This window comes from Leucopleurus acutus (genome assembly GCF_964270905.1).
Source record: "Leucopleurus acutus genome assembly, chromosome: 8".
NCBI classification, from domain to species: Eukaryota; Metazoa; Chordata; class Mammalia; order Artiodactyla; family Delphinidae; genus Leucopleurus; species Leucopleurus acutus.
Genome location: NC_139151.1, coordinates 104,545,340 through 104,567,749, shown reverse-complemented (window position 1 = coordinate 104,567,749; position 22,410 = coordinate 104,545,340). Strand labels below are relative to the sequence as shown.

The 22,410-nt window shown below is 46.2% G+C and overlaps 1 protein-coding gene and 1 long non-coding RNA gene across 3 annotated transcripts in view; both read left to right on the top strand.

Moving 5' to 3' along the window:
- Nucleotides 1-2,475: 2,475 nt before the first annotated feature.
- Nucleotides 2,476-22,410, top strand: part of CHKA (choline kinase alpha) — a 62,497-nt gene continuing 42,562 nt past the window's right edge. For both annotated transcript variants that reach the window (XM_082845663.1, XM_082845662.1), the window contains exon 1: nucleotides 2,476-3,089. In XM_082845663.1, coding sequence (XP_082701789.1) covers nucleotides 2,764-3,089 — 326 coding nt within the window. In that variant the 5' untranslated portion in view covers nucleotides 2,476-2,763. The remainder of the gene's footprint in view (nucleotides 3,090-22,410) is intronic.
- Nucleotides 11,357-12,395, top strand: LOC309965853. Its single transcript, XR_014326413.1, has 3 exons — nucleotides 11,357-11,822; nucleotides 11,854-12,208; nucleotides 12,245-12,395. It is a non-coding gene; the product is annotated as an uncharacterized lncRNA (long non-coding RNA).

Below are 22,410 nucleotides of genomic sequence, written 5' to 3'. Positions count from 1 at the left end.
CAATAGAGCAACTAACAAGGGTGAGGGGAGAGGGAGAGGGTGGCGTGGGGCGGGCAGTACTGCTAGTCCAGATTGGAGCAGGGGCCAGGCATAGCTGGTTTCCTCACTGCCCAGTACTGCCAAGTCCTCTGGCTGGCACACTGAAGGCACTTGAGAAATGTGTGGAAAATGAACCCTGCTTACCAACTTCACTGCTGTCTGATACACCAACATCCTTTCTAGCCCAGTCCAGGGCACTAGACAAACATTTAGGTTATTTCCAGCTTTCTTCAGTGAGAGAACACGGTGATGGCCAGTTTTATGCACAGGGCTTTTTGCTGACAATGACTTCTTTTCTTGGGAGGAAGTCTTGAGAATGGGGTTGCTACCTCAAGGGTCATGGGCATATTTACCTTTCTGGATTTCTCCTTCGGGTGGTGATATGCCTGGCACTTTTCCTGAGCACCTACCGTGTGCTGTATACACCATCACAGATGACTCTGGAAAGTTGATATTATTATGCCCCTTGCAGAGGCAAGCAGCCTGAGGCTCCTGACTGCCTGGTAGAGATGCCTTCTCAACTAGCTCAAACACCCCTAATGTAAAACCTAATATTTTAGCATTACTATACGCCAAGCTCCTCAGTTTCTGCTTCGGAGGTGTTGCATGGAATTGATCATGCCGGTGCTACGGGTGGGCCCTGACTGGCCAGGCCAAGGATGGGCCATTGAGAGCTAAGTCCAGGACTTTAGTTTGACTGTAGGGGAGGGAAGTTTTGTCCATATGGACATGGTGCTCTTCACACAAAGGAGCCAGGACACCTGCCCGGCTCCTCACCTTAACCAAGGGGCCTCACCTGAGTTGTTCAGCCTCCGCAGGACTCAGTCTTCATACCCATTAAATGGAAGCAGTAACAGATATAACTTTCCAACACTTTTAATGAGGCAATTTTTTATTCCCACAGGGAACTGCAATCCCATAAAGGGGTCTGTGGGTTCTAGTAGCCTAAACCAGGCTTGAAATGACAGAGGCTCAACCTCTACTTCCTGTGCCCCTTCCTCCTGGCCAGGTTTCTGGCATTCCTCTGGGATTATCAGGCTGCTGTCACGGGACACTGGGATAAAGGCCTGTCACCTGGGCAGACCGTAGACACAGCCCCACCATCTGAGGGCTGGTATTTTTAGACAAAGTCCTTGGCTCCCTTATCTAAATGGCCTGACTGGAGACCTTGATTTCTCAGCTTTTCCAACATCCAATGGGACTCCTACTCTGCCCCCTCCTCCATGCTGGATGGCTCCCAGCTCCCTCCAGTTCAATGTCCAGGCCCACCTCCACAGCTGCCTTGACAAAAGTCCCCTTTCATCATAATCCTTTTGTTCAATGAGCGCATTTTTCTTGGAGCAAGTTCAGCCAAGTGCACACTGCTAAAGAGAGATGTTTTCTTCCCGAAGACTGTGAAATCCCCACGTAGAAGCCATTTCCTGCATGCCAGGCGCTGAATTTCCTAAGCAGCCAGGGAACCCTCTTGTCCCAGCTCATGCCCGGTAAAAACAGGATCTGTAATTTAAAAATTTATCCATACTCCAAATGCTTTCGGAAAGGATTGGGGCGGCGGGGTGAGAGGAGTGAGGGACATGGGGCAGTAAATGTGGTAAATGCGAGCAGGGGCCCTTGCCTCCCCTCCGCGGGCAAAGGTGCGTTACACACAGTCACGGGGCTGCCTCCAGCGTGGGGGCGGGCGGGGCGGCACCCACAAAGCCAGCAGCCCCGTGGCACTCACCTTTGGCCAGTACTCAGGGCGGCTGCGGGGATGCCGCTCCGCCCGCCCCGAGCCTCTAGGCCCTGGCATCCTCAGCACCACGGACAGGGAAACTGAGGCTGAAGGAGGCTTCAGAGGGCTCCGCGGCCAGCTGTGCGGCCTTGAACCAGTCGCTTCTTCCCCCTTTCGGGCGTGACCCGGGGACAATAATTTCTCAGGCTCCAGCTTGGACGGGGCGTGGCCGCGCCTCGCAGGGAGCTGAGCCGGCGCTGGGAAGTGTTATAAAAACACACGCACGGAGCTGCAGAAGGAGGTGCCTCGCCCAAGGTCATGCGGAAAGAAAAGCGAGCCTCCAGGGACCGGCTTCCTAACTGCCCGCTGCCAGGCCCCGGACTCTGATGTCCCGCAGGATTCGAGGGGTCAAACAAAGTTTCGGCCACCAAAGCCAAGTTCTGGCTCCCCCGAGGTTCAAGGGCCGCGCAGCCCCCGCCCCCACTCGGGGAGCCCCCCCCCCCCGCCCCAGCCTCGCTAGCTTTCTCCATCCTCGCGACCCCAGCACCGGCTCGACGCTCCGCCCCCTCGAGGCCCCGCCTCCCCAGGCCGCAGGAAACGAGACAGCGGGGGGAGGCCGTGTGCTGCCGCAGCCAATGGGGAGGCGGCGTGGCGAGGGCGGAGGCGGTTGTGATGCGCCAGGCCGACGGACGGCGGCCAATCAGCGGCGAGCGCGAGGGCGGGCTGTGACGCGGACGGCGCTCCTCGTGCGGCGGCAGTACAGGAGCGAGCGCCACGGCCAGCAGAATCAGCCGAGCGCCGCCGTCGCCCGCCGCTTGCCGCTTCCACGCCGCCGCCGCCGCCGCCCCGCGACCGCCCGCCGGCCCCCCAACCGCCGCCGCCCCCGGCCTGCCCGTCAGCGAGCGGGCGAGCGGCCTCCGCGCCCGGTCTCCGTGAGGGGGGCGTCCCGCCGGATCCTGAGCCTCGCGCTCTCGTGTTGCGGCCGACCGCGCCTCCTCGGCCGCCTGCCCGGTATGAAGACCAAGTTCTGCAACGGGAGCGAGGCGGAGCCCTCGCCGCTCGGGCTGCTGCTGAGCTGCGGCAGCGGCAGCGCGACCCCGGCGCCCGGCGTGGGGCAGCAGCGCGACGCCGCCAGTGACCTCGAGCCCAAGCAGCTGGGCGGGCGGCAGCCGCAGCTCGCGCTGCCCCCGCCGCCGCCGCTGCCGCTGCCCCCGCCGCCGCCGGCCGACGATCAGCCCGAGCCCAGGACGCGGCGCAGGGCCTATCTGTGGTGCAAGGAGTTCCTGTCCGGCGCCTGGCGGGGCCTTCGCGAGGACCAGTTCCACATCAGTGTCATCAGGTCGGTGGCGGCGGCGCGCCGGGGCGGGCGTGAGGGAGGGAGGGCTTCGCGGACGCGGTCGGGTGACGCTGGCCGGGGGCGGAGTCTGAGGTCGGGGGCGGGGCCGGGGGCTCTGCGACCCGCGAAGCCACCTTTCAGGAGCCTTTGTGAAATCCAGGCCAAATCCCGTGAAACGGGCCCGCGAAGACCCTCCAGAAGGCAGGCTGTTGAAAACTGCCGCTTTCGTGGCAAAACAGGTCTCTTCTAAGGAGAACAGTACTGTTCAACCACAAAGTACATTTTGTCCAGAAGCTTAAACTGTGTCTAGCAAGTCCCTTTGGGTTTAGGGCCTTGAATGAAGGAGGGATGTTTTGGCTGGCTTAAAAAAATCACTTGGTGACTTACTTTTAGTTCTTCAAGTCCATGATTAGGTTTTTCCCACTGAAAAGAGACATTTGTTAGGGGTGAAGGGGTGACGTTTGTTAGTTCCCCGCTAACCGCTCAGACATGTAGGTGTGTGACCAGCCAAAGTTAGGATGTGTGGCTCAAAAAATAACTAAGAGTGAGGTAGAAAGAATTTCCCCCCTCTTTTAAGCTTAAAAAAACTAATCGTAAGTTTAAATTACAAAAAAAGTAAGCGTGTATGTATTCAGACTTAACAGCAAAAGATAAACTTGGTTTTTGTCCATCCTGCTCCCATGAGATGATCACTTAACATTTAGTGGGCTTACTTCTACTGAGACCTTTAAAAATGTGTTTTCTTGGGCTTCCCTGGTGGCGCAGTGGTTGAGAGTCCGCCTGCCGATGCAGGGGACGCAGGTTCGTGCCCCGGTCCGGGAAGATCCCACATGCCGCGGAGCGGCTGGGCCCGTGAGCCATGGCCGCTGAGCCTGTGCGTCCGGAGCCTGTGCTCCGCAACGGGAGAGGCCACAGCGGTGAGAGGCCCGCGTACCGCAAAAAAAAAAAAAAAAAAAAAGTTTTCTTTTTTTGCTAATTTTCTTGTAACTGGTTGACCAGGTTGAGCGCAGTATCTACAAACTGGCTGGCTGGCTGGCTGCCACCGATAAGCCCCAAATCCAGTTTTAGTCATTTGATTCCTTTTCTCTGCCCAGTGCTTCGCCAGAGCCGCAAATGCAGCAAAATTAACTGAGCTTCACTTTCTTTTTGTGCCTGTGGCCTCTCTTACAGATATGCCTAGGAGCAGTGAGAATCATAAAGGTAGAAAGAGAAAAGAAAACCAAAGAATTGCTTAATGAAACCTTTTTTTTTTTCCTGAAATGAAACTGTCTCCCAAACTATCACATTTAGTTAGGCCTGAAAATTCTCAGTGAGAAGATCATCCGAGGCCATGTGATCTTCAGGTCGTCCAGCTGTAAAGTGGAAAACGGAGAGGGGCAGTGACTTGCCTGAGGTCAGTGGCTCTGTGCTGACATCACAGTGAGCTGCCTGGTCTTTTGAACCCACCTCCTACTCCAGTGCTCTTGCCTGTTGCCTATGAAAACGTTTCGGCTACCCTGGATCCAGCTGTAAGATGTTTTTGAGGTGCTTTTCTGGGGAGTGTCACTCATTAGATAAACCTTTGTGTTTTTGCTCAAACCTGACATTCTAAAAGCTTTGAGGATGCCGATGAAAAAACTGATCGGTAGTCAATCTAAGAAGGAAATGGAAAATTTTATTCAAGTCAGACTGAGGATTATAACCCGGAGACAGCCTCTCCGAGAGCTCTGAGAACTGTTCTGAAGAGGTAGAGGGGGAGGCCCAAATATATGTGATTGTTGCACAGGGGGTGCGTGCAGTCGAGCTCACATCTCAGCAGAAGGTGGCTGCTAGTCATGAGGAATGACTTCTTAATTAAGGCTGTTAGTGCCTTTCTAAGTGTGGGAAGGTGCAAGGATAAAAAATTTCTACAGAAAATATAATCTCTCTCTGAGGGTCAGTTCTGTCATTTTTCTGAGGGCACGGAGTACTTCATCCTGATCTTTGCCCTGAATTCCTTTCAGGGTGTATTGTAAGTCAGCAACTACAGTGGCTAATGATTTGATTCTTGTTGAACTGGATAGTGGGCAGGATTCTTTATTCTGCAGTCCCTTCCCTTTCGGTTGTAATTTCAACCAAGGTTTGGGAGGCATTTCGTGACCAGTCTGTCCCACTGCGTTAAGAATGCTCATTCCCAGGCCAGGGGAAGATTTTGTTGATAGGCCACTCAGTGTGCTGTTAGTGGACTAGGCCCTGTTAACAGTAGCGAAAAGCCTCTGGACCACCTATCTTAGTAGTCTGTTATGCTCCAGGAAAAGTTTCCTTCTTTTATAAAAAAAAAATTTTTTTTAATTATTTATTTTTGGCTGCGTTGGGTCTTTATTGCTGTGCACAGGCTTTCTCTAGTTGTGGCGAGCAGGGGCTACTCTTCATTGCGGTTCGCGGGCTTCTCTTATTGAGGAGCACGGGCTCTAGGCACGCAGGCTTCAGTAGTTGTGGCACACGGACTCGGTAGTTGTGGCTCGCGGGCTCTAGAGCGCAGGCTCAGTAGTTGTGGCGCACGGGCTTACTTGCTCCGCGGCATGTGGGATCTTCCTGGACCAAGGCTCGAACCTGTGTCCCCTGCATTGGCGGGTGGCTTCTTAACTGCTGCGCCACCAGGGAAACCCCAAAGGTTCCTTCTTGTTGCTTCTTCCCATATCTAGAGCTATACTATTATAATCGTTGGTCTTATAGAACTGTAAGTTTGGTCAATCATTTCAAGTTGGCTAATCATCATTAATTTTATTGGAGGCTTAGTCACACACTTGGTAATGCAAGAAACAGTAATCTTGTAAAATAGGCAGAATACTGGTAATATAGCTAGTGACATTAATAAGATCATAAGTAAGTATTTAAGCTAAGAACTTCCATTAGGTTTGGCCCAGTATCACCCCAGGTCGTCTGACCAGTGGGTTCTGGGCCAGTTGCTGTCTTTAAGGGAAATAATATATTGGCATTGTATGTGAAGTTCACCAAAGATGTCTTCAAGTGCAAGGTGAGTGAGTGGTGGGTCATTGTGACCCCTAACAGGATTGGGAAAGGAGTTATATGGTTGGCTCCAGAAGAAGAAAAATTGATCTTTATGGTTGAGCAGGTATTTCTGTCATGGGGAGGTCTGGTCAACACATAACGTAGATGCGCGATGCATGCCAGAGGGGAGGGAGGAGGCCAAATGGGCAGAGAAAAATTTTATGTTTAAATTTTTCTTGTCTTGCCTTAAAATATGAATTTTTATTTCATCAAGGATGTTTTGTTTGTTTTCTCCAGGAATCAGTGGTCTTGGAAGACACAGCTTTCCTTTTGGTTTGGTGGACCTTTTAAAATAATGTTGTATGGTGTGATACACTGCCTCAGTCCTGTTTTCTGGAATAGAATGTAGTTATGGAATGAGTTTAACAAGGAGAAAAGAGGTGATTTAGGATATGGAAAAGTGGATGATGCCTAGCTTTAAGAAAAAGGCAGAAGAGGTAGTTCAAGTGGGGAAAGATATACACTTGGTTGAAATTCAGTGGCCCCCCATAGCCAGTCCATGTACAGGTTCTGGCTGTCACGTGTTCCTGATCCGTCTCTCCAGCCCTGGCTCTTTGCTGAGTGCCCGCCTCAGCGCAGCCCATCCAGTCCGTCCCACACTTGACCCTTCTGCCCCTCCCCACCCTGGAATATGTTTCTCCTGCTTCTTTTCTTTGAGTTAACAGCAGCTGGCTGGTGCCTCAGGATTATTTCTCACCCCTTGCATTGGCTCAGAAAGCCCTCCTCAGCACTCGGTGGCAGCTAAACCCTAGTGAACTGCTCTTGTGCCCACACCTCTGGTCTGCTCCAGGCCCGCTGTCCTTGCTTAGACCCTGTAACAGGAGGCACCTGTGGATATCCTTGTGCTTTGGGTGGCCACCCCCCCTCCATTCTGTATCCCATTGCCAGGGATTTCTCAAATATCCTGACTCCTTTGTTTAAAAGTTTACTGTGGCGTCCTGTAGCTGGAGAATAAAATCCAAACTTGTTTGCATGGTTTATACTTGGGCCCCAGCCTTAATTTTTCAGGGTGGTTCTTTTTTTGTTGCTGTTTTAAAATCATTCCTTTCCCCTAACCAGCAGCAACTAACAGTGAGCTAGTTACACTTGTCCTTGCACTTCTTGAATGAGCTTTGTGTTTTCAGTCTCCAGACCTTTCTTTGCTCCTACATTTGCTCCTACATTCTCCTACATCCTGGCAGCCTGGTGTCTGCCTTTTTTTTTTTTTAAATAAATTTATTTATTTATTTAATTTTTGGCTGCGTTGGGTCCTTGTTGCTGCACATGGGCTTTCTTTTAGTTGCAGTGACCGGGAGCTACTCTTTGTTGCGGTGTGTGGGCTTCTCATTGCGGTGGCTTCTCTTGCTGTGGAGCACTGGCTCTAGGCGCGCGGGCTTAGTTGCTCCGCATGTGGGATGTGGGATCTTCCTGGACCAGGGCTCCAACCTGTGTCCCTTACACCAGCAGGCGGATTCTTAACCACTGCACCACCAGGGAAACCCCCTGGTGTCTGCTTTTAAAATACCTCCTTCAAGGCCTAACTTAGAGAGCCAGAGAGAATTAGTTTCTTCCTCATTTAGGTTTCTTCCATACCACTTCATGCATACACATCTTTATGTCACAGCACTTACCACATTATGTGTGTTCATTCGTTCAAGTCTGTTAGATTGAATTCCTAGAGGGCATGTCGTGTTCATCTTTGTATCTCCGGTAGTAGAAGAGTGCCTGACTTTAGCACCTGGATTTTCGCTTAAATTGGCTTCTTTGCTGTCCTCCTAATGTGATGATAGGGCTCTTTGTAATCAGACTACTGGTTGCCTGAGTCCCTCCAGCTATGAGTGGTATAGGGAAAGATAAAAATTACTGTAACATGAAAATTGTCATTAATGTACTGACCACTTGGAAATTTTGTCCATGCCCGGACATCACAGCTGAACACTAGCTTCTGTTTCTGCCCATCAAATCAATGTTTGTTATTATCATGCTCATTGCTGGTGGATAGAACAGTCACAGTGAGTTGTGAAATGAAATTGTAAATCTTGTAAAAGATGCAAGATATCATGAAGTTTGATGAAAGAAATGTTTGTGGACTATTAAAGTTTTACACACATCTCCCCACAGACCCACTACGAGTTGAGAAATGATAGGATAGATGGTACCATGGGCCCTTCAAAATCAGATCATTTAAATATCAAAAGACAGAGAGGGCCTTGAAAAGACTGGCAAAGTCCTCAGCTGTGTTTGCAAAAGTATACAGTAAAAGTCAAAGAAGGAGTGAATTGTGCTTTATGGTGCTATCTTAAAGGGTTTTGGAAAAATTATGCCAAAACTCCCTACTTGATTTCCTTTATATGTACATAGTTACTTTGATAATCTAAATTATGTTACATGTAAAGACATAAATCTGTTCCATTTTTCAAGATAAAGTTTCATTTACACTTTGTTTTTACTACACACTGAAAATTTGGTCCCTTAAGGGGCCTTACTTTTTTTGTAAAAAAAATTAATAAACTTAACTTTTTTTAGAGCAGTTTTAGATTCACAACCAAATTGGGCAGAAAGTACAGAGAGTTCCCATTATACCCCCCTCCCCCCACAGCCTCTCACTGTTGACATCATTCTTCTCCTGCAGTGTTACATTTGTCACAGTCCACGAACCTACACTGACACATCATTATCACCCAAAGTCCACAGTTTACATTAGGGTTCACTCTTGGCGGTGTACCTTGTACAGGTTTGGACGAATGTATAATGATGTGTACTATATCCACCATTGTAGGATCCTACAGAATAGCCTCGTGGCCCAAAAAGTCCTCTGTCCTCTGCCGATTTATCCCTCCCTCCCCTCAAACCCTGATCTTTTTAGTGTCTCCATAGTTTTGCCTTTTCTAGAATGTCATATGGTTGGAATCATACAGTATAGCCTTTTCAGATTGTCTTCTTTCATTTAATAATATGCATTTAAGTTTGCTCCGTGTCTTTTCATGGCTTGATAGCATATTTTGTTTTAGTGCTGAATCATATTCCATTATATGGGCGTACCACGGTTTATCCATTTGCCTGCTGAAGGATATCTTTTTTTTTTTAAGTCTTTATTGAATTTGTTACAATATTGCTTCTGATCTGTGTTTTGGTTTTTTGGCCCCAAGGCATGTGGGATCTTAGCTCCCCGACAAGGGATCAGACATGTACCCCCTGCATTGGAAGGTGAAATCTTAACCACTGGACCGCCAGAGAAGTCCCTGAAGGATGTCTTGATTGCTTCCGAGTTTTGACAGTTAGGAATACAGCTGTTATGAACATCTGTGTGCAGGTTTTTCTCTGGACATGTTTTCAGTTCATTTGGGTAAATACCAACAAGCCCAGGTGCTGGATTATATGGTAAGAGTATGTTTAGTTTGGTAAGAAGCTGCCAAACCGTCCTCCAAAGGGGCTGCACCATTTTGCATCACCACCAGCAGTGAATGAGTTCCTGTTGTTCCACATCCTCCAGCATTTGGTGTTGTCAGTATTCTGGATTTTGGCCATTCTACTAGGTGTGTAGTAGTATCTTGTTTTAATTTGTGATTCTCTAATGGCAAATGATGTTGAGCATCTTTTCCTATGCTTACTTGCCATCTGTGTATCTTCCTTGCTCAGGTGGTTGCTTGGATCTTCCGCCCATCTTTTTTTTTTTTTTTTTTTTTTTTTGTGGTACGCGGGCCTCTCACTGTTGTGGCCTCTCCCGTTGCGGAGCACAGGCTCCGGACACGCAGGCTCAGTGGCCATGGCTCACGGGCCCAGCCGCTCTGCGGCATGTGGGATCTTCCCGGACCGGGGCAGGAACCCGCGTCCCCTGCATCGGCAGGCGGACTCTCAAACCACTGCGCCACCAGGGAAGCCCCTGCCCATTTTTAATCAGGTTGTTTTCTTATTGTTGAATTTCAAGAGTTCTTTGAATGTTTTGGATAATAGTCCTTTATCAGATGTCTGTTGCAAATATTTCCTTCCAATTAGTGGCTTGCTTTGCATTCTCTTGATAGTGTCTTTTGCAGAGGAGAATTTTTTAATGTTAATGAAGTCCAGCTTATCAGTTATTTCTTTCAGGGATCATGTCTCTGAAGTTGTATCTAAAACATCATCACCATACCCAAGGTCAACTAGATTTTCTTTAATGTTATGTTCTAGTTTTATAGTTTTGCATCTTACATTTAGGTCAGTGATCCATTTTGAGTTAATTTTTGTGAAGGTATAAGGTCTGTGTCTAGATTTCATTTTTTTGGCTGGGGCTGTCCAGTCCTTCCAGCACCATTTGTTGAAAAGACTATCCTTTCTCCACAGTATTGTTTTTGCTCTTTGTCAAGATCAGTTAACTTATTGATGTGGGTCTGTTTCTGGCCTCTGCATTCTGTTCCATTGATTTATTTGTCTGTTTTTTTTGTTTTGGCCAGTATCACGCTATCTTGAGTCCTGTAGCTTTATCGTAAGTCTTGAAATCTGTACGATCAGTCCTCAGACTTTGTTCTTCTTCAGTATTGAGTTGGCTGTTCTAGGTCTTTTGCTTCTCCAGGTAACTTTAGGATCAGTTTGTTGATATGCACCAAGTAACTTGCTGGGATTTTTATTGGGATTGCATTGAATCTGTAAATCCAGTAGGGAAGAACTGACATCTTGACAATATTGAGTCTTCCTGTTCACAAACATGGAATATCTCTCCATTTATTTAGTTCTTTGATATCTTTTGTTAGAATTTTGTAGTTTTCCTCATATAGATCTTGTACATATTTTGTTAGATTTATACCTCAGTATTTAATTTGGGGGGGGTGCTAATGTAAATGGTAACACGTCTTTAATTTCATTGTCTACTTGTTCATTGCTGGTATATAGGAAAGCAACTGATTTTTGTATATTAACCTTGTATTGCATAACCATGCTATAATTGCTTATTAACTCCAGGAGTTCTTTTCTTCAGTCTAGTCTCTTGGCTTGCTCATCTCTGACCCTTATGCCCACCGTCTCCTTCCTTGGTTTCCTCTCTGGCGGAGCCTGGCAGTCAGCCTAGACTCCCTCCATGATCTCACCATCCTCTGTCCACTGGCAGGGACTCTTTTACCGCCCTAGGACAGCCCTCATCTTTAGCTTTGCATTAGCCCATCTTGCATCCACAACCAGACTGCCATCTCCCTGTAAATCAACATTCAATCATCTCATTGTGCCTAGTACTTTTTTTGTTGAATATCACAGTAGTCTAGGGCCTGGTGATGAAACAATAAAAACATAAGGCCCAGGAGGTCCATGTGGGCTAGAAGGGCTGTGGGGCACTTTGTGGAGAAAGTGGGAGCATCCCTGAACTCTGAGAGGTGGAAGGACCTTTCAGGTGGGAAGAGGAGGCAGACGTGTGCTGTGTCCCAAGGATGCTAAGGTTGGTGGCTTGAAATGGGTATTTTAGAAATACTTTCTGAGGGACATTTGGTAATGTCCGGACACATTTTTTTTTTTTTTTTTTTTTGCGGTATGTGGGCCTCTCACCGTTGTGTCCTCTCCCGTTGCGGAGCACAGGCTCCGGACGCGCAGGCTCAGTGGCCATGGCTCACAGGCCCAGCCGCTCCACGGCACATGGGATCCTCCCGGACCGGGGCACGAACGTGCGTCCCCTGCATCGGCAGGCGGACTCTCAACCACTGCGCCACCAGGGAAGCCCCCGGACACATTTTTGATTGTCACGATTTCGTGGTGGTGGTGGTGGTGGTATTACTGGCATCTAGTGGGTAGAGGGCAGGGATACTGTTAAACATCCTACAGTGCTCAGGACAGCACTTCCTCTCCGTGCCCTGAATGTGGACAGTGCTGAGGTTGAGCAGCCTGGAGCAGAGGACTGAAGACCGAGCTTTTCTCTGTCCTGCACACTCTTTTTTTTTTTTTTTTTTAATAAATTTATTTTATTTATTTATTTTTGGCTGTGTTGGGTCTTCGTTGCTGTGCGCAGGCTTTCTCTAGTTGCGGCGAGCGGGGGCTGTTCTTCATTGTGGTTCGTGGGCTTCTCATTGCGGTGGCTTCTCGTTGCAGAGCACGGGCTCTAGGCACATGGGCTTCAGCAGTTGCAGCATGCGGGCTTCAGTAGTTGTGGCACACGGGCTCAGTAGTTGTGGCTCACGGGCTCTAGAGCGCAGGCTCAGTAGTTGTGGCTCACGGGCTTAGTTGCTCCGTGGCATGTGGGATCTTCCGGGACCAGGGCTCGAACCCGTGCCCCCTGCATTGGCAGGCGAATTCTTAACCACTGCGCCACCAGGGAAGCTGTCCCACACACTCTTTTTTTTTTTTTTTTTTGCCGTATGCGGGCCTCTCACTGTTGTGGCCTCCTGTTGCGAAGCACAGGCTCCGGACGCGCAGGCTCAGCGACCATGGCTCACGGGCCCAGCTGCTCCGCAGCATGTGGGATCTTCCCGGACCGGGGCACGAACCCGCGTCCCCTGCATCGGCAGGCGGACTCTCAACCACTGCGCCACCAGGGAAGCCCCCACACACTCTTAAAGATTGATAATAAACAACTGACATTATCTCCTGTAATCTTCACAGACCCCTACTAGATACTCTTACACCATCTTACAGAGTAATTTGCCCAAGACCATGCAGCTGTCTGCAGAGCCAGCAGCCCACCTGGGACAAAGCCTGCTCTCGTAACTGTGCCTGTAGACTTGGTGTTGAGAGAGCTGGGAGTTGACACCTGTTCCTGATTACTGTGTATTATGCTGTCATTTTACTGAAGTGCTTTTTTCCCCCTGAGCTGTGGTCATTTCAAGTTGAATTTTAGATGGTTAGAAGAAATTTTGCAAAGGTCTCTTTTTTTCTTGTTTGTGCTCTAAATTCAGTAGCTCTTTTGATATTACGCTGTCTTCTATTTTCCTTGCAGGCCCTGAACCTTAGGGAGACTAAGTCCTGTGTGTGCTGGGCTTTGCGCCATGTTACTTGTGGACAGTTTGCAGAGGTTTCAGTGGCTTTTTTGGTTTTCAGCAAAGTACAGTTGGTTAGGTGCAGACGAGAAATTTCCCATCTCGGTTTAGCAGGTGAAAACGTTTGTGTTAAAGGCTTCTCTGGAGCAGGCAGTGTCTCAGGTTTCTCGTTGTCTGAGCTGACTCACCTAGATGGACTCCTTTTCCAAATGGTTAAAAATACATAGATGTTTTTGATGGATGAATGGACGAGCAGAGTGTGGCATATACCTGTAATCAGATATTATTCAGCTTTGATAAAAAGGAGATTCTGACACGTTACAACATGGCTGAACCTGGAGGACGTTCTGCTAAGTGAAATAAGCCAGTCAAAAAAGAGAAATATTGTATGATGTCACTGCTGTGAGGTCCCTAGAGAAGTCAGATTCATAGGGACACAGTATCCTGGTGGGTGCCCGGGGCTGGAGGATGGGGAATGGGGAGTTAGTGTTTAAAGGGCACGGAGTGTCAGCTTTATGGGATGAGCAGTCCTGGAGGTAGAAGATGGTGATGGTTGCACAAGAATGTGAATGTACTTAATGCCACTGAACTGTACACTTACCGATGTTTAAGATGGCAAATTGTATGTTATGTGTGTTTCACCTCAACTTAAATATTGGAAAAAAAGTAATCTAGATGTTTGACGTGAGGAATGGCATATTTCAAGACCTTGGGCACTTCACCAACTTGTTGTATCACTACAGCATGCATTTTCCCCATGTAGAATGCTGTAGAATAAAACAGAAACAACCTCGTTAAGACCTGATAAGTCTACAAATAAAGGATACAAGCCATTTGTAAAGCTACTTGTATTAAATACATGTTGCTAAAATAAAAACTATGTTATACAGTAGACCACTATCTAGTGAAGTGATTTTACTCCAAAACTTAAAAAATTGTTTCTGTGGGGCAAAGAGAGTGCACACAATAGTGCAGAGGCTCTCCCCCTGCATTCACTTTATCACTTGTAGTTAAAATTACCAACTACTTCCTGTCACACACTGAGTACTTGAAGCACAGGGTGTGACATTTCCAAATGCCCAGGACCTGCCCCGTGTAGACCAGCTTCCTGCTGCCATGTTAAAGTGTCACACAACACAGCACAAATGGACCACATCTACTGGACTGTTCGGCCTTATCTTTGACTTGGATTTGACCTCCTTTCTACACATGGAGTATATTTTCAATCTATGAGAACTTTTCAGAGCAAGCAAACTTGAATGATAGTTTTTATAGCCAACACCTGCCGGTAGCATTCGGTGTTTTTCACAAGGTGGATGAACAGTCTGGGAGGATTTGTGAAGTGGCCAGGAACCAAGATGCCATCTTGCCCTGCAGCTTCGTGGCTGGAGAGGGAGTGATGAGGGAAGGGCCGTACCGTGGTCCCACCCTGAGGACTGAGCCTTAGAAGGTGGGGAGCTGGAAGGATAGTTTTTACAGTTGCTGTGGCCCAGCCACCTTCCTTTGCTTCCCTGCGTTACGGTTGAGTCCTCTCTGTATTTGAGTGGGGAGCCCTCTTGCCACCTCTGACCTCCTGGGTAAAGTACAGCTGTGCCATAAATGGTGAGCTGATAGATCTTTAAGTCAGGGCTGATAGACCTTTAAGTCAGGAGTGTTACCTCATTTGCCTCATGGCGGGGAAATGTTCATTTTCTTCTCCCTCCTTGAAAATCTCCACTGCCATTAAGCCTGGAAATTAACTGTACTTTATCCCAAATGTGAGAGTAACCTGTTTGAATTGTAGTGACCTGTTAGCAAGTTAAGAGGATCTTGACTGATTTTGTGCCTTACCAGGGTTTTGGGGTTTGTCCTGTGTTTAGGTAACATGTAAATTTCCCCAAGATGCTTCACTGTCTAACACAGTCGACTTCTGTTGGAAAGGCTTACGCTTCAGGTTCTGGAACAGTGGGGCTAACGTAGAAAAAGATGAGTTGGGGGAGGAGAGAATCAACTTGCCTAAACCTAGAACTGCCTCTAAAGTTGAAGGTTGGAAAAGTCACCAAGAAACAAATTGATCATTACTATTATAGATTGATATCAGTGAAAAACATTTTGGCTTTTTAAAGGGCTCAGTCAGGCAGTTCAGGGCTGAAAATGAGGCCTGGGCCTAAAAATCCTGAAACGTACACAGGGTATTATCTGTTATGTGACTAGAGTAAAGAAATTAGCAGGAAAGTTTCAGTTAACTGGAGCCCAAGTTACTAAACATTTTCCTTAATTTTTTTTAAGAGAAAGTGTGAAAATAAGAAAAAGCAGTATTACTTTAAGCATTAAGAACATTCCCTGGCCTGCCTTGGAAGCCGTTCACATCTGAGTTCCTCTGTGTGTGTCTTAACCTCCCTAGCATTCTGTAGTGATATTTCATGTTCAGAATAAGGGCCCCAGGCCAGTGAGGGGCTTGAAACATGAACAGGTACATCACATTTGCCACCCTATATTTAAGGCAGGAACGGAGGGAGGTACAAAGAGTTTTTAGATTTTCCACAAGAGTGTTTTATTCGTTAGCCTCTAATTATCTTGTGGTTAGGATGGTACTTCATACCGACCTGATGATTAACCAGGAGATCAGTTGAGTGGGATAGCTCCCTCCTTGAGCATTCATTCCTTTTATTTGTGAAGGGATTACAGAGGACAGTTGGAAAACAAGGGTTATTTTTGCTCATTTTGTTAAAGAAAAAAAATCTTTGAGTAGATAATCAGTGTACTGGCTTTAAGATTCAAATATTACAAAAGGGTGTCTTTCTCCCACCTCTGACCCCAGCGCCTCTCCCTAGAAGCAAGCACTTCCAGAGAGATGTCATGCATACATTAGTTTATGTGGGTGTATTCGTTTCTTCAGCGAACACTGAGAGCTGCAATGTGCTAGGCCCTGTGCGAGGGGCTGAGAATGTGTAGCTTCCCCTCCCTCTTTAATACTTAACAGTAGATCACTTTTTTTGCACTAAAAGCAGCACTGTGTCTTGGAGACTGTTTTATATTGGTATTTATTGAACTACCTTATTCTTTTGAATAGCCATATAGTGTTATATTTTAATTGAAATAACATTTTGATCTTTTCAGGACAGTTTGAATGCTAGAACTTCTGCTTTGTTAAGTTAATCATGGTAATAAAAGATTCCATTCATTAAGTGCTCAGGTACTACGTTAATCTGGGCAGTGAGCCTCAGGGAGAGGAATTCTTTTTCTTTTTTTTAAGATGAAAGTTACTTTAATTTATTTTAATTAATTTATTTATTTTTGGCTGTGTTGGGTCTTCGTTTCTGTGCGAGGGTTTTCTCTAGTTGGCGGCGAGCGGGGGCCACTCCTTATTGCGGTGCGCGGGCCTTTCACTCTCGCGGCCTCTCTTGTTGCACGGCACAGGCTCCAGATGCGCAGGCTCAGTAGTTGTGGCTCACGGGCCTCGCTGCTCCGCGGCATGTGGGATCTTCCCAGACCAGGGCTTGAACCCATGTCCCCTGCATTGGCAGGCAGATTCTCAACCACTGCGCCACCAGGGAAGCCCCAAGGGAGAGGAATTCTTAACCCCAGGGGCTCAGAGAGGCTGAGTAGATTGCCAGGAGTTAAAGTGTTAATAAGTGGTGACTCCTGTCTAGTTCTAACACAGTATGATAGTTATTTCAGCTAGTCACTCAGGTGTGCACTTCAGTTTAGGCAGAGATAACATACACCTGTCTCTATTTTTGCCCAGATTTTTTGTGATAAGCAGTTCTCTACCATAGTACCTATTGCTTGCAAGGTATGTGCAAAAGTGTCCTGAGAGTATGATGTCTGGCAAGGACTTCAAATGACCTTGAGCATGTTGACGAGTCCTGTATTTTAGGTAAGTAATAAAGTCAAGTGGCGTATCTCCCCTGAGGTCCAGTCAGTGCTCCCATGGGTTAGAAACCTCAGCAGGCAGGCATCCTGTCACAGTCCAGGGCCAAGTGACATTCATATAGACGAGTCATGTGGAGAAGGCAGGGGTCCCCCCAGGTGTCTGACCTTTTCAGGGACCCTGTTTTACTGATGAGAACTGCGAACAGACCTGGTTTGTGAGTCACCCTTTGTCCGTTTTGGACTGTGAATAAGGGTGAGTAGGATTCTGTAGGGTGTACATACGATGGCAGGTAATTAATGCCTGAAGTTACGGTTGTGGCCTTTTACTGCTCTCCCCTGCACATAGGCTACTGGAAATTTCATCTCTTCCGAGTCTTCCTCTCTTAGTTTTCCTGCGTTGCGTTTGGCCTGCCAGCACAGGGGTGGAATTCAGGATGCTGCATAAAGAGTACTGTGGAAGCCACCTGGTTCAGAGATGTTCACAACTACTGAAGCATAATTTTAAAACTTTGAAAAGTCCAGAGATTATGAACAGCACTGAAGTGAGCCAGTCGGCAGGAGGAGGGCAAAGGGCACGGGAGGCCAGCGTTGGCAAACCTTCCCTCCCCAAGCTTTATTCTGGAATCTTTTCTCTTGATGGTTTTGACAATGGCCTGGATGGTGGAAGGTGCCTGGGCTGTGGAAACCAGGTCGTGGGAGAGTGGAGAAGGCGGTGGGCTGTGTGTGTGTGAGCCCTCCCTGACAGGCCTCACACTGGGGGGCTGCAGGAGTAGGCTGCAGAAAGATACGTGGGGAGGAGAAAACTGTATGGCCAGGACCAGAGGGAAGCACCTTTGGTCGTGCTGGTGGGGGACAGGTGCCACCTCCAAATAGAGTTACAGGTAGGTGCGGGAAGCTGGAAACCCAGTGTAACCACAGAGGTTTCCTGAAGCTCGGTAACCTCTCTCATTCCAAAGTCCGTAGTAATGCTTCTTCTTTTTCCAGATCCTAAAATCAGAGGCATCTTTTTGAGGGCTTGATTTCTCCTAGGGTCTAGAGTTTCATTGGAAGTGTTCACTACTTGGGAGCACATTTTAATCAAATGGTGATTGTCATGAATCATACACACGGAGCTTAATATTAAGAGGACGGTCATTCATAGGTTCAAATAAATCAATGAATGGTCGATTTAATAAACTAAGGCAAGTTATCACTGGTTTAGAAAGGGAAAAAAACAGCATTATTGAGATGTAATTCACGTAATATAAAATTCACCCTTTTAAATGGTACAGTTCAGTGTTTTTTAGTATTTTTACAGAGTTATACGGCGATCACTGCTGTTTTTTCAGAACACTTTCATCACCTCAGAATGAAGCCCTGTACCATTAGCGTTCTCTTCCTGTTCTCCCCTCTCCCTAGCTCCTGGCAACCACTGATCTACTTACTTTTTTTTTTTTTTGATCTGCTTACTTTTTATGGATTTGTCTCTTCTGGACATTTCATATAGATGGACTCATACAACATGCATGGCCTTTTGTGACCAGTTTCTTTCACTTAGCATCATGTTTTCTAGGTTTATCTGTGTTGTAGCATGTATTGGTACTTCATTCCTTTTAATGGCTGAATAATATTTCATTGCTTGATACACCGCAGTTTATTCATTCATTAATTGATGGACATTTGGATTCTTCCCCTTTTTTGGCTATTATAAACATTTGTGTTCAGTGTTTGTGAGGACATATGTTTTCATTTCTCTTGGGTATCTGTCTAGGAGTGAAATTGCTGGGTCATTTGGTAACTCAACATTTAACTTTTTGAAGATGTCACTGATCTTTTGAGCCTTCTGTCAGAGGATCTCCACAGACCCCAACAAATATCCCTATTGAGTTTGAGGGGATATTGGACAAGATTATTGTTGCTTTGACCCATTGTGATCTTTTAAGCAGCAACTTTTTTTTTTTTTTTGCGGTACGCGGGCCTCTCACTGTTGTGGCCTCTCCCATTGCGGAGCACAGGCTCCGGATGCACAGGCTCAGTGGCCATAGCTCACGGGGCCCAGCCGCTCCGCGGCATGCGGGATCTTCCCAGACCGGGGCACGAACCCGTGTCCCCTGCATCGGCAGGCGAACTCTCAACCACTGCGCCACCAGGGAAGCCCTTACCAGCGCCTTTTTCCCCTTGCTTCCAGTGATCTTGATTTTATACATATACTAAATTACCAACTGATTTTTGAGAAGAGTTCGTTATAGTATATGCTGGTGGTTGTGTATTAGATGCCATAAAGTTTTATGTGAAACAACCTCTCTTTATTAAAAATTACAAACATTTATAAAGTAGTAAAGAATAAAATTTTGAAAATAATAAAATAGCTTTATCAAATCTGAACATTTGGCTTCGGGTTCCCTTCTTTTGCCCAGAGGTAACCACCATTTTGCATTGGTGTTAAATTTCTGTTTCATTGTGAAATAAGATTCTGATCTTTAGAACAGAATTTTGAAGTCTTTTATAACCTGTGTATTTGGTCTAAGTGCTGAAACATTAGAGCATTTTTTGTGACAGGTGTACTTGTAGTAGGGTGGTTCACGTATGGGGGGTTAATAATCCTGTGAGTCATGGAGCCTTTGGTTCATGTTTGACCGTAGGTAACCAGTTGTCATCTAGGCTTCTATTTTAAGAAGACCTTTCACACCAGGAAGGCGTGATGATATTTCCTGCTGCGAGGAACTTTGAGAGGAAGTAGCATCAAATGCCAGATCTTAGTTTTGTGGAGTGGTTTTTGTTTTGAAATGATTTTGTGGAATTTTTCAGGGTTCTTTTAAAATTAATTGCAATCGGGCTTCCCTGGTGGCGCAGTGGTTGGGAATCCACCTGCCAATGCAGGGGACACGGGTTCGAGCCCTGGTCCGGGAGGATCCCACATGCCACGGAGCAACTAAGCCCGTGCACCACAACTACTGAGCCTGAGCTCTAGAACCTTCGAGCCACAGCTACTGAAGCCCGCGTGCCTAGAGCCCGTGCTCCGCAACAGGAGAGGCCACTGCAGTGAGAAGCCCGCGCACAGCAACGAAGACCCAACGCAGCCATAAATTAATTAATTAATTAAAAAATAAAAAGGGAAATCTCTTTTTAAAAAATAAAAATAAATAAATAAAATTACAATCAATACGATGCCAACTGTGATAGTTTCTTTGACCCGTTTCTGGATCAACTAAAATTTTAGATTATCTGCTGTTTTACATCTTCCAGTTTTCTTTTCTCCTCTTAATGATTAGTGCAGTTAATTATCGCTTCATTTGAGGCGGGTAAAGAATTGACATTTATCAGTTTGGGGGGAAGTTACTTAGCATAGAATCACTAAGGTGTACATCAAGAAATCCATTTAAATAAAGTTGCTAACTTTCAGTATGTTTCATAGTTTATTTTCATTAACTATTTTTCCCTTATTGATGTACTTACAAATATTCCCTTTGCAATAATTTTTTAACTTTAAAATATTTCATGCCATTTGTTAACGTTATGTGTATCTTGAAGCATTAAAAAATTTCATTATCTTCACTAGCAGTTTAATGTTTTAATAAATTATATTTTTGATAATATCAAGTTTTAATTGATTAAAAAACAGGTCAAACGAGATATGAGACAGGAGTTCTGACACCACTGCCAGGTGAAGAGTGAACCGGTGTGGCTCTGTTTTAGAACACTTTGGCAGTAGGCATCAAGAAATTTTAAAATGGTAGTGCCCTTTGGTCCAGAAAACCCAGCTTTAAAGGGTCTCCTCAAGATTTATGCAATCTTGTGCATAAAGATTGACATATAGGTATACATTTGTAGAGTTGTGTGTAGAAGTAAAAAATAATGGGAAAACTCTGTCTTTAGCATTAGGCAGTTGGTTAAACCATGCTGTATCTTTAAGGTGAAATTCCATGCGCAATTAAAAATGATGTTTTTAATGCTGAATTGAGGGAAAATGCTCATAATATAAATGGAAAATGAACTTTGTAGAGCAGTATATTCACCATGATCCCTTTTTTTTTTCTTTTTGCGGTACGCGGGCCTCTCACTGTTGTGGCCTCTCCCGTTGTGGAGCACAGGCTCCGGATGCGCAGGCTCAGCGGCCATGGCTTATGGGCCCAGCCGCTCTGCGGCATGTGGGATCTTCCCGGACCGGGGCACGAACCCGTGTCCCCTGCATCGGCAGGCGGACTCTCAACCTTTGTGCCACCAGGGAAGCCCCATGATCCCAATTTTAATAAAAAGAAAGAAATTGGGAAAAGGAGCTTAGGAAAATGACAAGAAAAAATATATACTACAGTGTTCAAAGTGGTTATATTTGAATAATAGAATTTGGGAAAGTAGTTGTCTTTTTTATTTGGGGGGGTCTTTCAGATTCATGTACACACAACTTTTTGGAACCTGGCTTTTAAAATCTGAAAGTCAAACAGTTTAATACACGTTAAGGCAGCCTACTTTAGTTGCTTCAACAACTGATAAACTTAATTGAGTTTGAAAAAATACGCCAGGTCACCCAGGTCCTTCGTCACTTGTGGTGTGTAGGTGATCTTGAATGTGCCAAGAGCAGCACAGCACTACCAAGCAACTGCTTTGTGGCTCTGTTTTCACAAATCCATTTTCTTCAGCATATAAACCAGTTAGCCTTTTGGTTCTTCAGTTTGGAGTTGGTTCTTTGTTTTTGCATGGTTTCTTTTCAAATATCCTTTATGTTCTGTGTGTGTTGTCATTTGATGAGTCAAGTTATTCTCAATTGTAAGTTAATTCTTGATAAGCTGTATATCAAGAGAAATTGAAATTATGATTTTCGCATCTCATCAGCAGTCTGTAAAAGCAGCTCTGTGTTCTGCTCGTTATTCCATTGGTACTGTTTGAGGGACCTGTGGGGTGAGGATTAGGGACGCACACTCAGCTGGATCCCTAGGGCACTGGTTAGAATTCCCGCCAGCAGTGACTTCTCTTTTCAGTGTCCTACCTGCCATGGCTTGCTTACATATGTTGAATATGAAATAAATACGTTATTCTCATCTTATTTGATATTTTGCTTATGTGAGTATCTCTGTGCCTCCTAAGTTTAATTATGACATGTATGTTTATTATAAAGATCTTCTGCCACGTGGTAAAAAGGTTGAAGTTTCAGACTTCTTTGGAATCCTTGAGCGTTCCTGGTGTTTTACTTGGAAGGATATTCTTGACAAATCCCATGGTAAATTGGCTGTTGCATTTCTGCTGTCATTCTGTGGCGTATCTTCCCATCGTATCTTCTTCCTAGTCGTATTATTTAGCTCATTAGTGTCTGACATTTTCTAGGTGTTTTCTGACAGTTTGGGTCATCTGTGACAATGACATTGTTTCATTTATTTTGATTGTCACTTAAAAATCATCCATGTTTTACTTCTTCCCACTAGGGCCTATTGGGTGAGCGGCTACAGATAATACAAGAAATGAAGGATTTCCAGGTTGTGGGCTTGTTTGTGGCCAAGCCGGCCTGCTTTCCTTCTTTGGGACTCTGGGGATAAACTGAATCGAGTTACACAGCTTAG